Source organism: Sceloporus occidentalis, unplaced genomic scaffold (genome assembly GCF_023333645.1).
Source record: "Sceloporus occidentalis isolate IW3139 unplaced genomic scaffold, rSceOcc1.0.p SCAF_1, whole genome shotgun sequence".
Lineage (NCBI taxonomy): Eukaryota > Metazoa > Chordata > Lepidosauria > Squamata > Phrynosomatidae > Sceloporus > Sceloporus occidentalis.
In genome coordinates, this window is record NW_028316981.1 from 316,113,468 (window position 1) to 316,129,609 (window position 16,142).

At 46.0% G+C, this 16,142-nt stretch overlaps 2 protein-coding genes across 6 annotated transcripts in view; both read right to left on the minus strand.

The window, feature by feature from the left end:
- The window catches only part of LOC149324245 (ubiquitin-associated protein 2-like), a 120,080-nt gene extending 118,712 nt beyond the window's left edge, over positions 1-1,368 (minus strand). For 2 of the 3 annotated variants that reach the window (XM_089498006.1, XM_089498002.1), the window contains exon 1: positions 1,234-1,272. The gene's annotated coding sequence lies outside the window, so the exon portion shown is untranslated. Of the gene's footprint in view, positions 1-1,233; positions 1,273-1,347 lie in introns of those variants that run through there. The other variant, XM_089498005.1, reaches the window with a different exon arrangement.
- A 7,352-nt stretch (positions 1,369-8,720) lies between these two features.
- The window catches only part of UBAP1 (ubiquitin associated protein 1), a 49,739-nt gene continuing 42,317 nt past the window's right edge, over positions 8,721-16,142 (minus strand). For 2 of the 3 annotated variants that reach the window (XR_016277950.1, XR_016277949.1), the window contains 2 exons: positions 9,352-15,626; positions 8,721-8,927 (listed from right to left, as the gene is read on the minus strand). Coding sequence is in view for 1 of the 3 variants with exons in the window: in XM_089498008.1 (XP_089354134.1) it covers positions 15,486-15,626 (141 nt within the window). In the remaining 2 variants the exon portion in view is untranslated. Of the gene's footprint in view, positions 15,627-16,142 lie in introns of all 3 variants that reach the window. The other variant, XM_089498008.1, reaches the window with a different exon arrangement.

The window sequence follows — 16,142 nt, forward strand, 5'->3', positions numbered from 1 at the left end:
GTCCCAATCCCAACTGTGAACTAAGAGGACAAGCCAGAGCTTAATTGCTGCTTGGAGAGAAACGTCTTCAAGCCCCTCTTCCCATCCTTCCATCTCAAAACAAGGCCAGTCAAAGGGGTCTTGTAGCCCCTTGGAGACTAACTCTGAGAAAGAAGCTGCAGCCTCAGCATTCCTAGACTTGGGCCCAAAACACACTGGATTTGCATCTGGCTCCAATCCACACTGCAGGAATAACCCAGTTTGAGACCACTTTAACTGCCCTGGGTCAGTGCTGGGGGATTCTGGGAACTGGAGCTTCGTGAGACGTTTCTCCTTCTCTGTGCCACAACAGACTGCAATCCCCGGCACTGAGTCAGGGCAGTGAAAGCGCTCTCAAACTGGGCTATTTCTGCAGTCTGTTTTGGAGCTTGGTCTCTTTGGTTTTTAAATCCGAAGCGCCAACTTCTCCGACGGGAGGATTCAAAGACACAGCCGTCTCCGTCTGCAGAGCCGCTGAAAGAAAGAAGTTGGCAGCACGGGCTTCCCTCAGAAGCAGAGTCCCAGGGCCCCAAACTCAGCGCTCTTTCAGGGGCTCTTAAAGGGCAGTTTGGGGCCAGGGAAAGAAGGCGAGAGTCCTGCCGCCAACTTCTCTTCCGAAGCCCTCTGAAGAAACAAGGCTGAAGCCTCGGAGAGCTGCTGCTGCCGCCAGCTTCTGCCTCTGAGCCCCAGAGGAACCATTCCTCCGACCAAAGACACGAAGCTTCACAGTCAGAAGCAGCAGCAGCCTTCCGAAACAAAGCCGGGCCTGTCCTTCCTTAGTCCCTTCGCCCTGACAGGCATCCCTCTCTTCTTGGCTCGCTCCCTGAGAAGGGCAGGGAAGGAAGAGGGAAGGAGGCTCCGGCTCCGTCCCTCGGAGGCCCGCTTCCCACCCGGCCTTCGGTCCTCCCTCCGCTTTGGACTCCAGCTCCCAGAAGCCCCGCAACTGGCCAGCAGCCAGGGACCATGGGAGCTGGAGTCCCAAGGGCTGCTATCCCTCTCGGCCTCTCCCTGACTCTCTCCTCGCCAGGCTCCATGGCTCCCTCCCCGTCCTTTGCACGTGTGAAGAAGGGAGAAACGAGTCAGGGAGGCCTCTCCTTCCCAACAAAGATGGGGGCATAACTGTCCCCCTCCGGCCTCCGAGGCCCTTCCGCAGGGTCCGGCAGAGGAGGCCCCCGAGCCTCGCTTTCCTGGGGAGCCCACGGAGGCCCGCCTTACCTGCTGCCCGCGGCGCTCACAAAGCGGCGGCGGCGGCGGCGGCGCCCACCACACCGTCACGTGACTCCTGGCTCCGCCCCTCTCACGCTCCCCCGCCCTCCCACTCTCGTTTACCACGTGACACGAGGGGCTGCTCCCTCGCACGCATGCGCACTTAGCGGCATTTGCCGGTATGCCGTGACGCGTACGATCCTGCCGACTGGCTTCTCGGCTTTCGCGCTCCTCCCCTCCGCGCGACTTCTGATCTACGCATGCGCGACAGTGGACGTTGTGACGTCATGCGTACTATGCTCCCGACTGGTTTTCTCGGCTTCCCCTCCCCTCCCCTGCATCGAAGCATCTTATGTGCACCAGTGCACACTGTGACGTAACGCGTACTCTCCTCCGGATTGGCTTTCTTCGCTTTCGCGCCCCGCGCATCGCTCTTCCCATGTACGCATGCGCAATAGTGGACGGTGTGACGTAACGCGTACTCTTCCCCTGACTGGCTTTTCTGCTTCCCCTCCCCTCCCACCCGTCGACTGCTGTCATGCACGCATGTGCACCAATGGACGATGTGATGTAATGCGTACTCTCTTGACTGGCTTTCTCGGTTTTCGCGCCCCGCCCCTCCTCATCTCTCCCAAGCATCGACTCCTCTCATGTACGCATGCGCAAGTTGCCGCTATGATGACGTAATGGCCGCTCCTTCCGCTTCTTTCTCTGCTTTGACGCCCTTGTCTTTTCTCCCGCGTGAGCGCGCGTCTAGTAGTCCCTGGCACGCATGCGCAACAGTTGCCCCTGTGACATAATGCCTACGCTTCTCCCTCCTCTTTCTTTCCTCCCCCTTTCCTCCCCTCAGCCTCGAGAGAACGTCGGCTCCTCCCACTCACGCATGCCCCTCCCGTCTTGTCTTTCTCTGCTTTCGTCCCCGCCCTCTCCTTAACCACGTGATCCAGAGGAGGCAGCCGAGGGGCGGTGCTTTCGCTGTCTTACGTCAAAACCGTCGCCTTACCTCAGAAGCTGAGCGACGAACTCTCGCGAGATTACCGTTGGGAGAGCTGGGCGGTGTCGAAAGTACGATGGATTTATAGGGCCCTGTTAAGGGGCGGGGCCACGTGTGGGCGGAGCTCCTGGAGTGACGTTTCAGGGCTTCCGGTTGAGAAGGCTGTTGCCATGGATACAAATATTAGCAGCAAATAATAGAAGTTAATAGTAAATAAATAATTTCGAACAATTAATAATTATTCATATTTGATTATTGTTATTCATATATAATATAAGATATATATGATAACTGTTTATATTTATTAAGTGCCATAACTGTTACTGACAAAATAATAATAATAATAATAATAATAATAATAGCTATTCCTGTGTGACGCTAGATATACACACAAACATATATATATATATATATATATATATATACACGTAGCAGTGACCTGTTTAATCATTTCCTATCTCTATTCACTTCTGTAGTTTGCAAGTGGCCTTTCTCACAGACAAAACAACGTTAACACCTCAGCGAAATTCAGAACAACGGAAGCCGATGCAAGGCCCGTCTGCCCCATAAAGGCCGCTCTGATAGGAATTGCATATCAAAGGCCTGCTCTAATAAGAAGGATTGGCTTCTTAGAGTCATAGAACCCTAGAGTTGGGAGAGACCCCAAAAAGGGCCACCCAGCCCCCTTCTGCCATGCAGGAACTCTCCATCAAAGCTTCCCATTGACAGATGGCCATCCAGCCTCTGCTTAAAGACCTCCAGGGAAGGAGACTCCACTCCACTCCGAGGAAGGAGTGTGTTCCCTTACTGTCAGAAGTTCCTCCTAATGTTCAGGCGGAATCCCTTTTCCTGCAGCTTGCATCTATTGTTCCGGGTCCTAGTCTCTGGAGCAGCAGAAAACAAGCTTGCTCCCTCCTCAATATGACATCCCTTCAAATATTTAAACAGAGCTATCATCATATCACCTCTTAACCTTCTCTTCTCCAGGCTAAACTTCCCCAGCTCCCTAACTCTTTCCTCATAGGGCTTCATGGTTTCCAGGCCCTTCACCATTTTAGTTGCCCTCCTTTGGACACATGGCTCCAGTTTCTCCACATCCTTTTTGAATTGTGGTGCCCAGAACTGGACACAGTATTCCAGGTGGGGCCTGGCCAAAGCAGAGCAGCATTATTACTATCATATCATTCATGTTGATGAAAGGAAAGCAGGGAGGGGAGCAAGAAGAAGCCAAGACAAGAGGACTGTAATACTGCATTGGCTGGCATTGTGTAAGGGACACACAAGTGTTGACACTCCCTTCCTGCGTTTGGAGCACCCAAATTCCCATCTCCCCCAAACCACTTTATGAAGAGCCTCCAAAGCGTCCCATGAGGCCGTTCCCTGCTTTGTGGGGAGTGGGCAGCATTGCAGAGGCATCTCCCCATAGTCAGATGCCAAATGGTGCCAGGAGTGCTGAGATCCACAGGAGCCTCCAGGAGCCTCAGTGCTGGAGTAGGCAGTCTGGTAGTTTTCTGTGGGTTGGGCTCTGGGTCCATGTTCTAGAAGAGTTTGTTCCTGATGTTTCGCCAGCATCTGTGTCTGGCATCTTCAGAGAATTCAGATGCTGGTGAAACATCAGGAACAAACTCTTCTAGAACATGGACCCAGAGCCCAAAAAACCCACAGAAAACTATGGATGTCAGCAAGTAACTTAAAGAAATAATTTAGATGCCTATTGTATCAGATAGTTAGCAATGTCTTCACTAAGAAAGAGTCATAACTCCTTGGGGAAAAATACCGCCTTGAATATTTGATAAGCCCTGGATATCTCAGTGATGAAGTGAAACGCTCTTCTCTTTTTCTTCAGACGAAATAGCATTCTGTTCCTCCAGATGCCTAAAAACTGACAGAACTCCAGAAACTTCCAAATGGAGCCACCGCAGTCCTGAGCCCAGCAAGAAATTTGGCTTCTACAGCAATGAATCTCAGGCCTTCCCTCCTTGACAAGAAGGCAGCCGGGGTCCCAAACACAAGGCAGAAATAGTCCAACGTGAGACCGCTTTAACTATGCTAGGGACATCTGGGAACTGTAGAGATACTTAGCCGTCTCTGTTAGGGAGCTCTGGGGCCACAACAAACTACCATTCCCAGGATTCCCTAGCACTGAGCCCAGGCAGTTAAAGCAGTCACAAACTGTCTTATTCCTATTCTGCCTGGGACTCGCTGGTTGTCCTCCTTAGCTCTCTTAGGCTTTCTTCCTTGACCTACTTCTTCTCCAGGCTTCTTACAAAGGGGACCAGATACAATCCATCAAGGAGCTGCTGCCATTGCTGAAGCTTCCAGGGCTCACGGAGTAATAAAGATTTCTCTGCTGCTGGACTGCTGCCCAGAAGCATGAACAAAACGCAGCTCAAACATTTCCCCATGTCTCCAGGCTTATTTTTCTTTGCTAGGATCTATCTTTAGCTTGGAGATTAAAATAACTGGTAGTGTGTATATTTCAGGCCACATCGTTCTGATTAACTCAGGCTTGCAAAAAAACAAAAGGGAGCCTGTGAGTGTGACTGGATTTTCACTGTCATGAAGACTGGATTGTTAGAAATGGGTATTATTGGCTTGTGGTTTTTCTTTTTTCCAGCCATGATGCAAGTATGGCGTTGGCATCTTGCTCTCTGTGTTATAGTTGGTTGGTTTAGTCCATTCTTCCTCACAGATTCTGGATGTAAGTCAGTCTTTCTTTTATATAGAACTATAGAATCATACAATTGGAAGGGAACACAAGGGCCCTCTATCCAACCCTGAGAGACGCTCATTGAGGCTGTCTATTCCACTGCTGAGTAGTTCTTGCCATCGATAAATTGTTTCCAATGTTTAGGTAGAATCTCCTTTCTTGTATTTTGAACCCACTGGTTTGTGTTCTAGTCTCCAGAGTGGCAAAGAATCAAGCTGCCTCCATCTTCTACATGGCATCCCTTAAGATATTTAAAGATAGCTATCATAGCACTTCTCAGTCTCCTCTTCTCCAAATTAAACATACCCCATGCAGTATAAAAGGCAATGGAGAAGAATTCTCTGTAAAAAAATTTGCTAGATGGTATATGAAAAAAAAAACCACACACACACAACCACAACCACAACCAACAGCAGTGAGGTAACTCAGTCCTTGGCTAGTGGCCATTAGCCAAAAGGATGGTCAGGAGTTATCAAATGACGATGAAATGGCAGTAGAGAGGAAGAAGGCTGAGAGTTGGTTGATTCCTGAGAAGTTGTTCTGCAGCAAGACTTTGAAAAATGGAGGTAAAACTGAAGATGGAAGTAGTTTGATGAATTAAGAGGAGGAAGCTGTTCCAGAGCAGAACAGAAACAATGAGACCAGGAAGCAGAAAGAAACAGAGGGAACCAAGCAGACACCAGCCAATATTTGGAGCAGTCGCTCGCTCCCTGGAGGAAGACAGCTGGCCCAGGGCTTTCTCCACAAGCCAAGAGCAAGTGGCTTTCACAGTCATATCTCCCAAACAGGGAGCTGAATTAGCCCTAAGTGAACTTGAGGGCTGTGTTTATAGATACCCTTCTGGAGCTACAGGCCTGGCAGATCTTCTTTCTCCATGCACAAAGAAGGAGGATGAGGAGGACACTCTGCTTCTTAGTAACCTCCAGTTCAATGACTACGTGACTAGTCCACAGTGTGATGCTGACACTGAAGGAGCTAGGACTGGCTCATTGAATTGTTCAGGGCGTTTCAATTTAGGTGAAGAAGACAGCTCCAAACCCATAACACAACTCAAGTATTTCGGTGTGGTGGGAAAGCCTTCCATCTCAGATGCGTCACCTGTCTCTGATAATGCAAGAAGCGAGAGACCCTCTGAGGAGAGCATCCCTCTACAACCCAGTTTGGCATTTAGGAAAGAGGAACTTGACTGTTCAGAAGAAGCATTTACGCTGACCTTCAGCAATGAGGAAATGATGCTCCAGAGTAAAGAAGCATTGAGAAGGTGAGTTTTCGTGATTTTCTTCTGGTCTCCATCCCAGTTTTCAAGGCAGAACTGGGCTCTTGCTGGAGTTGGCAGCTGATGGTGTAGCGGGGGAACCCCAAATCCACGAACCCGAAGGCCTGTGACCTGCCAGAGGACAAGCAGAGACAAGGAGACCGAACTGGCTAGGATAAAAAACACTTTATTCTCTTGGCCAAGGGCAGCAGCACGCACGCACAGCAAGGTGGGCGTTATCAAAACTGCAGCCCCGAGGGCCTCTTGCCATCTTCTTTTATGCCCTTCTAACTCTACTTTTCCCAGCGTAAGCCAATCACAAAAGCGAAACAGCATTATGTCCTACATTTTCATTTTTGGCATTACATTTGCTTGCTTGCTTGGAGCCTGGAATGTACAGAGATAACTGTACTCGGCTAAGCTAGGCTCTTCAAGGCCGCTGGTTAAACACAGGCCATTGTATTCAGAGCCCTCCAGAGGAAGGAGGGGGTGATTATGTGAGTGTGTATACACTGCCACACATACAGAAAGAAAGGGTGGGGGCCAGCATAGCCCATTTGCACTTTACTCTGTAGGCTCAATCTATGGGCCTTCTGTAACTATTGATTCTTTTGCAAAGCAAAGTACAGAAGCAAGAAAGCATTATTATTATTGTGTCCCTATCATTGGGAAACATGGGAGGCAGTCTCAAAGCTGCATATATTCTGCACCTTGCAGTAAGAGACTTTCATATCAAGTGCCCTCTCTTTCTAAGAAGTAGTGGTGACACTAAGCCCAGGAGATACATCTGCAGCTCAAAGGGCTGTTTCTGCAGCTCTCAGTATCCCAATATTTTGAAAAACCCTTGGCCAAAATTGTTGTTGCTGTGTGCCTTTAAGTTAGGTGAGGGAGAGGACAGGCTGGCCCAGCGTCATCAGGGCTAGCCTGAAGATAGAGGCTCCTCCCTCCTTAACTGTCATCCTTTGGCCAGTGAGGGAGAGAACAGGCTGGCCCAGTTCCACCAGGGCTAGCCTGAAGAAGAAGAACCCTCCCTCTGGTCCATCTGCCTTGGTCCAGGCCTCAGAGGGAGAGAAGAATGCGGACCTGATCCCCTCCCTCCCTCACCATTCCCTTCTCCTTTTGTGTCCTGTCTTTTAGATTGTAAGCCTGAGGGCAGGGAACCGTCTATTATCCCCTCTGTTGTAAACCGCTCAGATTCCCAGTGATTGGGCAGCATATAAATAAATCCTATTATTATTGTTGTTGTTGTTATTGTTATTATTTCTGACTTATGGTAACCCTGATTTGTTCAGAGATTTCCTGTTGCCTTCCTTTGAGGCTGAGAGATTATGACTTGCACAACCCAGAGGATTTCCATGGCTGAGTGGGCATATGACTCTCCTAGAGTCCAAAACAGCCCTCCCAAAATAGCTGCATCTTCAGCTATCTGATGTGACAGAGTGGCAATATATTTTCCCCCAATGTGCCAGGAACCAGCGCCATATTTGTGTCCTTGGCAGCAAGTGTTATTTTCTCCCACTAGCATTTCCCCAGGTACCCCAGTGATGGTCGATGGATCACCACTCTGAGTAGCCCTATCCTAGGGGACATGGGGTCAAATTGGCCACACTTTTTAGTCTTCCAGCACCATTTTAATCAAGTTCCTGTAGCATAAAATGGCTTAGGGGGATCCCAAAAGTTGTGAGTTCCAAGGAGGCATGAAGGCTTGAGACGTTAAATATGACATACTACACACCCTTTCCCCAGAATGTGCCAGTACTGTGATCATTGAAGACTTCTGGATGCTGGACAGATGGCAAGTCATATCTGACAGCTGATAATGGCAGTTGCCCCAAGTGTTTGTATTAAGTAGAACGGAGGACTTTTGTTAGCAAAGTTACTCTGATTTTTTAATTGTGCCTCATAGGCAATCTGTGCTCCAAATACATGAGAAGCAGCTGGATGAAATGGCAGACCTGTGTTTTCAGAAGGAGAGCTTGATCCATAAGATGTCAGAACTGGTGAGTGGGTTTGAAGATTGTTCAAAGCTCCCTGAAGCCAGGGCTTGCACCATCTCTGGCAGTGTCATTGTGTAGACAGCAGAAACTGTGCGCTGTGTGAGCTGATAAAGGGGAGCTCCTTTCATGCAAATTAAACAAATTTAACATACAGAGCTGACATCCATAAGGCTGGGCACAGTAGGAGTGTCAGCCTGGCTCCCCTTTCGTGATAGAGAGCAAACGGAGAGCAGATCATAAAGCCCAGTGACAGCTGTATACGCAACACCTTGACAGCAGGAGTGAACTATCAGGGTGTTTTTAAAGGATGTTGGCAGTGCCTAGAGGGGAAGAGGCAGCCTCTGAAGTACCTGGCCTCCAATAAACCATGAAGAATTCTCTGGGCTTACCCTTTTGGTGTGTTTTTGGAACCATTTGCTTGGAACTGAAAATCTTTGTGGGCTCCTTGGAAAGAACAACTGGAAATAGAAGCCACTGGAACCAATTCTTCATTGTTTCCTGACAAACCCACTGTGATAATAATAATATTAATAATAATAATAATAATAATAATAAGTTTTATTTATAGACCGCTATTCCGTGTTGATCATAGCAGTGTACAGTAAAAATTGCAATGACAAATACAAAATACAGGATAAAAATTGCAATACATAAATAAAACTTATAACAACATTCCAAAAATGTGATGCTTGGTTTAGCCCAGCCAACCACACTCCAATGCTTGATTCTGGGATTCGCCGCTTTGATCTGAATTGGAAAAGCGGGATAGAAATAAACTTTTATTATTATTATATATATTATTATTATATTATTATATTATTATTAAGTGTAGTGAACTCACAGAGACTTAAAAAAATGCCACCAAGGGAACAATCATATATTGATAAGGTGTGATGTCCAAGGATTTAAAATACTGAACCTAAGCCCAATATATGATTGTAAGCCTCAGGGATGGTATGCCTTACGTTGTGGTTGCTTTGAGATTATCATTGCTGTGTAATTATTTTCTAGATGGTAGATGGAATAATAGAATATATTGTATAAATTGTATTATTGTTCCACTATATAAAACTGTGAAAAGGTTATTGCTATTTTTGATACATAATGAAATAACTCAATTAATAGTAAATATATGCAATTTATAAGAATAGCAAATATTTACATTATTTACCAAACTGTTATTGTTGTTGTGTGCTTTCACATCATTTCCAGCTTCTGGAGACCCTATAATGGGGCTTTCTTGGCAAGTTTCTTCAGAGGGGGTTTGCCATTGCCTTCCCCTAATGCTGAAAGCATGCGACTTGGCCATGGTCATCCAGTGGGTTTCATCGCCAAAGAGCACCTTGATGTTCCTTGGATGTTTGTGAAGGCATCGGGGATGTATCTCTCCTTTCATCCCACCTAAATATTATGTAATCCAGGTGTCTCTGCAGTGCAAAAGAAACAAAAGTATAAGACACTCTTTAAAGACATCACCAGACAGACATACAGCCTCTGGGCTGCCTTCCTGAGAATCTAATCTACAGCAGTCTATCAGTTGTAGTGTGTTACCCAGAAGTATAGAAGGGGACAGAACCAAAAAGCCCTCTCTCTCAGGGTTGTTGTTGAGTGCCTTCAAGTTCTTTCCAACCTATGGTTGGGTTTTCTGGGGCTGAGAGGATGTGACTTGCCCAAGGTCACCCAGTGGGCCTCCATAGCCACATTTCCTTGTACAGTAGTGACTTTGCTGCCCATATGTGGGCAAGACAGTGGAGTTGTCTTCTTCCAAAAGATAATTCTCCACCAACACTTTGTTGTGTATGTTCAAGTTGTTTCCAACTTACAAAGACCCTAAGGCGCAACTATCATGGGGTTTTCTTGGCAAGGTTTGTTCAGAGGGGATTTGCCTTTGCCTTCCTCTGAGGCGGAGAGAAAATGGCTTGCCCAAGGTTGCTCAGTGGGTTTCCATAGCCAAGTGGGGATCATAGTCCAGAGCTGAAACCACTATATCACTCTGGTTCTCTCCACCTACACAAGGGCTCTAGAAGTCACCAGAAATCAGCTTGTCTCACTTTCTCCATTTGATACTCCAGATCTATAAAACTGACAAATGACATGCTGGTCAACATTTGTGAACAGCCTTTATTACCCTTTGCTGTAATAAAACAGAACCCATAACTCTTTTCTTATTTGTCAAGGATACCTTACTTACAGGATGCTTCATCTTCACCATTTGTTTCTCCCTTCACTTTTCCCCTGTTAGGATTTTGGGGACTTTGTGATGAAACTGGATGAAATCCTGATCCTGAAGTCCAAGTGCATCCAAAGGATGCGAACTCAACTGCAGCCTTTCTTACCTGCGTCTTCCAAAGAGGCACCACTCCTGCCAACATCCCCATCCTAGCTGTGAGGCAGCAATGAAATTCTGAGGCTGTGAAACCTTTCCTCTTCGGCAGCCAGCAAAGACTTCAGAGGGTTTGGTCATATACTTTCAAAGACGTAGAAGTTCAGAAGAAAGTCAGCTGCAGTCCAAAGTGCCTGTGTGCCCCTATTTCCTAACTCTCTCCTAAAGAGGCCGAAGCAACCCTTTCCTCTCTGACAGTGGATGACTCCATATTGTCACTTGCTCTCTTCCCGGCCCTTGCTTTTTGAAAAAGGAGGTTCTCAGCTGCCACCAGTTCTTTGAATGGAGGATCTGCAGCAGCTTGAGGATTGTAGAATGACTGAAACTGGGCCTGTCGTTATCAGTGCAAAACAGAAGCCCATGATGAGAATTTGCAAAGATGATTTCTGTAAGAAATCATTCTCCTTCAGCTCCCTGTACCAAATATACAGTACCTTGGCTGTTGGCCATAGGAACAAACAACTGACTTCAGTCACTTGAGACTCTTCAGCTCAAATCTCCTATGCATCATTTTGCAAGGACTTTGAAAATAATTGTGTGTGTAAAGCAGAATGGATAGAAAGTATGAGCTGTTGGACTGCGGGTGGAAAACTAGGATGCCTTATACACCTGAAGAGTTTACAAAAGCCATAAACCCTTTCCAGCCCCATGAGGCTGTTGCTGTTTTACGGAGAATTCTCCAGAGAGAACACTGACCAAACCCATGTCCTCAAGGTACCCATGTCATCCCAAACACTGCTGGAAGGGAATCAGACATGCAGGCATTACAGATACTTTGATTTTTTCCCCTCTGCCTTGGAAAATACACTTGGGAACGGGAAGCCAGGTTGTCATTTTTTAGTTGTGGGGGGCAGGGTTGTATGTATTAATAGAGAGTTCTTTCCTGAATTTGGTTTACTAAGGTAGGCTACATCTAGAGATATAATTGGGTGTACACATTTTTATCAAACATGCAGGTATATGAGGGTATTATCCCACCACCCTTCTGGATGCAAAAGTACCCTTGTGCCAACAGCAGCCAGACTCATCTCAGTAGAGCAAGGCCTGCAGAATACCCACCTTGCTCTGGCTTTACCCTGGAGACTTGGCTCAATCATATGGCATTTTTTAAATGCAACTCATACAGGCAATGGTGGTGAATTCAAAATAGCAACAATTCTTGAGAGGGAATCATGTATGTGGAATTCATTCCTCAGCCCAGCTCCCCGTTTCTTTAAAGGGACACCAGTTCATCAGTATGCCTATTGCATGCTTAATTGGTAAAATACTTGAGCAGTTAGATGAGTGATGTTAATTAAGTAATTTGCATTAAATGCATGGAAATGTTTCTAGAAGCTCCTTGTCTGAAAAGATGGGTGCTGAGTGTCATAAATTGCTGAAAACTAGAGTGAATTCAGTTTGGAGTGAATTTTAATATGCATTTCATTTCTATACTGCGTATTTTGCTAAACAGCAGTCTATCATGTGTTAAATTAAGCATTCAGACCAAGCGTAATCCAGGTTTGATTGCAAAAGCCAGTTGCAGAAGGAAAAGGTCCGAGTATCAGCACTAGGAGCTCTGAAAGAGCAATGATGATAGCTGAGAGTCTGTGGTAGCCACCACCCTCAGAAATCCACAAGAGCCTGATAGGACCAGGGCGGCCTGATCACAATTAATTGAACTGAAATTATCCAGCAGATTTAGCCATTTGAAGATGGGAAGGTGGGTTTGCACAGACTGTCTGGCCAAGCATCGTACCTTGCAGTCAGGGATTTATCTAGCCATACTCCCTATTAATGAGAATAGCACTAGATCCACAGCTGCAAATGTCCCCCATATACACCTTAACAGCCAACAGCTACCAGTTCTGCTGGTACTTGGGATGCAAAAAGACTTTTCCAGCCCCCTCCTGCCAAGTGACCTGTGGTGCACTGAGTTGACACAGGAGTCATACTCCTGATTCTTGCACCCCCCAATTGCCAGAAGAGGCCTGGAAATGCCCTCCAGTTGCCAGAAGAACAGACCTCAGTTGCCTGATGCAGCTGCTGCACCTTAAATTAAGTTGTGGAAGGGTCCACTTTCTAAACTATGTCCATGATGGAGGAGGTCTCAACAAACAATGCTCAGTAGTCTGTCCATTGAACAATTGCTGCAGGATCAGGCTTGTTTAAACATGGAAGTAGAAAGGTCACTTGGTTTATTTCCATCGGAGCCCCCTCAACTGTGACCCTTAACCCTTCCAGACATTCTCTTTCTGGACTTCCAATAGAATTGCTTCCAGGAAAAGGCAACTCTGTTGCTGCCTCCCTCATATACTCTTTGACATTAAAAAATCCACAGTTTTTCTAAGCCAATAGTGGGTGGCTACCCAGACCCAGGCTTTTGTTTTACCTTTCAAGCAGTCTGTGGGCCATGGGCCTGCAGCAGTTGTCCCATCCTTGTTAGCAAGAGCTGAATGTTCTCAGTGTTTCCTGTTAACATTGGGCCTAAACAGATGCCCCTGATCTAGTGATCTGCCGGCTCCAAAAGCAGCGGCAGAAAGCCGCTCCTTTTGTAGCTGGCAAAAAGCCGCCCTTGCTGCCATGGCAGCAGCTATTTCCCGTTTCTTTGGTACAGCATGTCTAAACGATGCAATGCAGAAATTGAGTGATGCTGCCTGGCATCTGGGTGAGCAAGTGGCATGACAGCAGCATCAGGGTAGAGTCAGGGCGGGCAGCAGGCTGTTGCCATGCCCCCACTCCACCCCAATGCCAGCTCTTTATGCTGGCCTGTATAGCCTCAATGTTACCTAAATTAAAGGGGGTCCCAAGGGAGCACCCAAAAATTGAATTCCACATGCCCTCAGGTATATGTGACCAGTCATCGGAAGTTCACTTAAAGATCATCTGACTATTCAGGTTCATGCTTATGGCCTCTCTGTAACTTCTATTATAATAAAATATAATATTTTTACCCCAAAATAATGCAGGGTATAATTTCTTCCTCAGTTCTGATGTCACTCACATGGCTATGAAGCATCACTGAAGCTCTGGGGTAGAAGCCAAGCACCAGAGCAAAAGAGAGCCTCCATGGGAAAGGCCGAGCTGGCTTGAAAGCAACACAACAGGAGTGAAGAGGTGTTTTTACAACCAAAGAGTACCAGGTACTGCAGGCCATATTTTAGGGGAAGAAACTGACAAAACTACCTCTGAGCATTCCTTGCTTAAGGAAACCTTAGGAAATTCATGGTGTACCACAAGTCAACAGGCAAACTGAAAGAACACACACACATGCACACCCTCAGTTATAGCAAATGTTATCAGTCATGTAGCATTCCACTAAACTTTACAGTTATCAGCAGCCTGACTGTAAACAAGTTCTCCCTCAGAGTTTATTATTATTAGATAGGAACTGTAACTTTTGAAGTTGTTGTTTCTTTGCTCGTTTTTTAGGGAAATGTCTTAATTTAACTATAAACCAAAATTCAAGCTTGTCTTGTGAAACTTGGGTTGCTTACCATGGGTCATTAACAGGTCAGCATATCTCTAAAGTGAATTATGAAATCTAGATATCAACCCTACTAAGAGAACTGGTAGTCTTGATGGAGACTGACAATTGCAAATCAAAGCAAACTGGGTGCTGAAACACTTTGGGGGTGTTATGTCCAATTGTGCTAAGATCTGGATTAGCTAAAAACGTTATGTGGAGAACAATGCAAGACATTCCAGAAATAATACTTTCAGCATGCTAATGGTAGTTGCAAAACATTTTCCTGAAACAAACAAACAAACAAAACCAAATTGGGTTATGATGGATTTCATTCACTGTGACTACTTGAAACTCAGGCATTTTTTTCATTACTTCAGCCCCAGAGCAGGAAACCCAGACACATCTTTAAAATTTTTATTAGTATCCTTCTGCAAAACCAAAATACTTCGCAAATTACTCCAAAGATCATCAGAGGACTGCTTATATTTTATGTATTTAGATCTTTAACCATGTACAACATAATACACCTTTTTTTAACTATCAAAACCAAACCAAAAGTCTGATTCCTATCGCTAGATGTTAATAGATTAATGTAACTATAGCAGTGTGAAAAAATGGAACCAAATCAGTGAATTTTAAAAAGAAAGTGCTTGAAAGATAGATTTCCAATTTCACACTGTATTTTTAGACAGACAACTGGCTGGTTTTTGAGAAGGGCCTCTGCTTATAAAAAGAAAACCTACCAGCCTGAAGAGTCTTTTCTCCCCAGGGTTTCAAAAGCAGCCAGTGTTTGAGGGATCCAACTGGGGTTCACAGCTTACCTGTTCTGAGACCTCGGTTTATCTTCTCAAGCACTGGCAAGAGTGTGGGGCAGCCAGGGACAGAACATCAGGTAAGGTAGTACGGCTTCTCTGTATGCATAGCGGCAGTTTCAGACCAGTGTTGAACTCAATTACACACTAACCTTCAACCAGACTCCCTTTTCCCCCCCATCCACCAAATAAAACTTCCATTGCACTAAAGGCAGATTTCTGTTCATCTTGGCCAGGAGTCAGTGTTTCAATACAAGCAGACACAACAAATGAAAGCAGCTTCTAGGAACCAAAGCGTAGTTCATTTCAGAGATGGGCCAATACTTCCGACTACGTCCAGTGCAAGAGTTGGGGAGAGGACACAACTAGCCTGGCCCCTGACTATGTACAGCTCCAGTCAAGATTTTCTGTGGCCTAGCCAAAAAAAAAAAAAAAGGAAACTGAGGAAAGGACACTTAAACTTTAATTGAAGAAAGTAGACTGGGCTCTCTCCCATGGGAATGACATACTGGAGTGATGGCGTTCCAATGGACCAGCTTTCTCAGCATCCTGGGAAGGCCGAATCCTGGAGGTGCTCTCCTTCCCACGCCTGCAGAGAGACCCACATGACGATGGCAAGGGTTTGGTTGGCAGGACAAAGTGCGGACTCCTCTCACCATTCTTCAACTGGCCCCTGCCCGAGTCATGAGGTCTTCCAGTGCATTGTCCGGGTCATTGTTGTGTAATAATAATACCTCTTTAATGTCTTTCAGTTCAAAGCCCATTTCTTTAAATTTACTCATTAGCTGGAGAAGTTCTGTTGTCTGAGAAAGAAAACGCCAGAAAACGCTATTAAGGTCACAAGGTGACTAAAAGAAACAAAAGACAATACATGAAATCAAGTAAAGGTTGGACATTAATGAAGTTGCAGAAAACAATAAAGCAGTTTAGAGACTACATCGCTAGCTGAGATTAGATAATTGCCTATACTAACAGATCTTCAGAGGGCTGCGAAAGCTACAGAAAGAGGGACCTGAGGGAGATCTTCTGGGGCAGGGAGTTTGACCCTCAGGGCTCTACTGTGGAGAAAGCAAGTCCTGTCCCCTGTTCCCAACAAGCATACCTCAGACAAAGTTGGAAGATAAGGAGACAGCACTAGTCTGTATATACAAATGAGCAAAAATGTTGCATCATCTGAAGGGCCAGCCCCTCCGGACAGCTTTCCTGCTGCACTGAAGCCTCTGGATTTTTTTTCAAAGGGAGAGCATTTCAGTAGTCTAATACTGATGTAACTAGGGCATACATCCCCATAGTCACATCTGCCTTAGAGAAACAGAGGT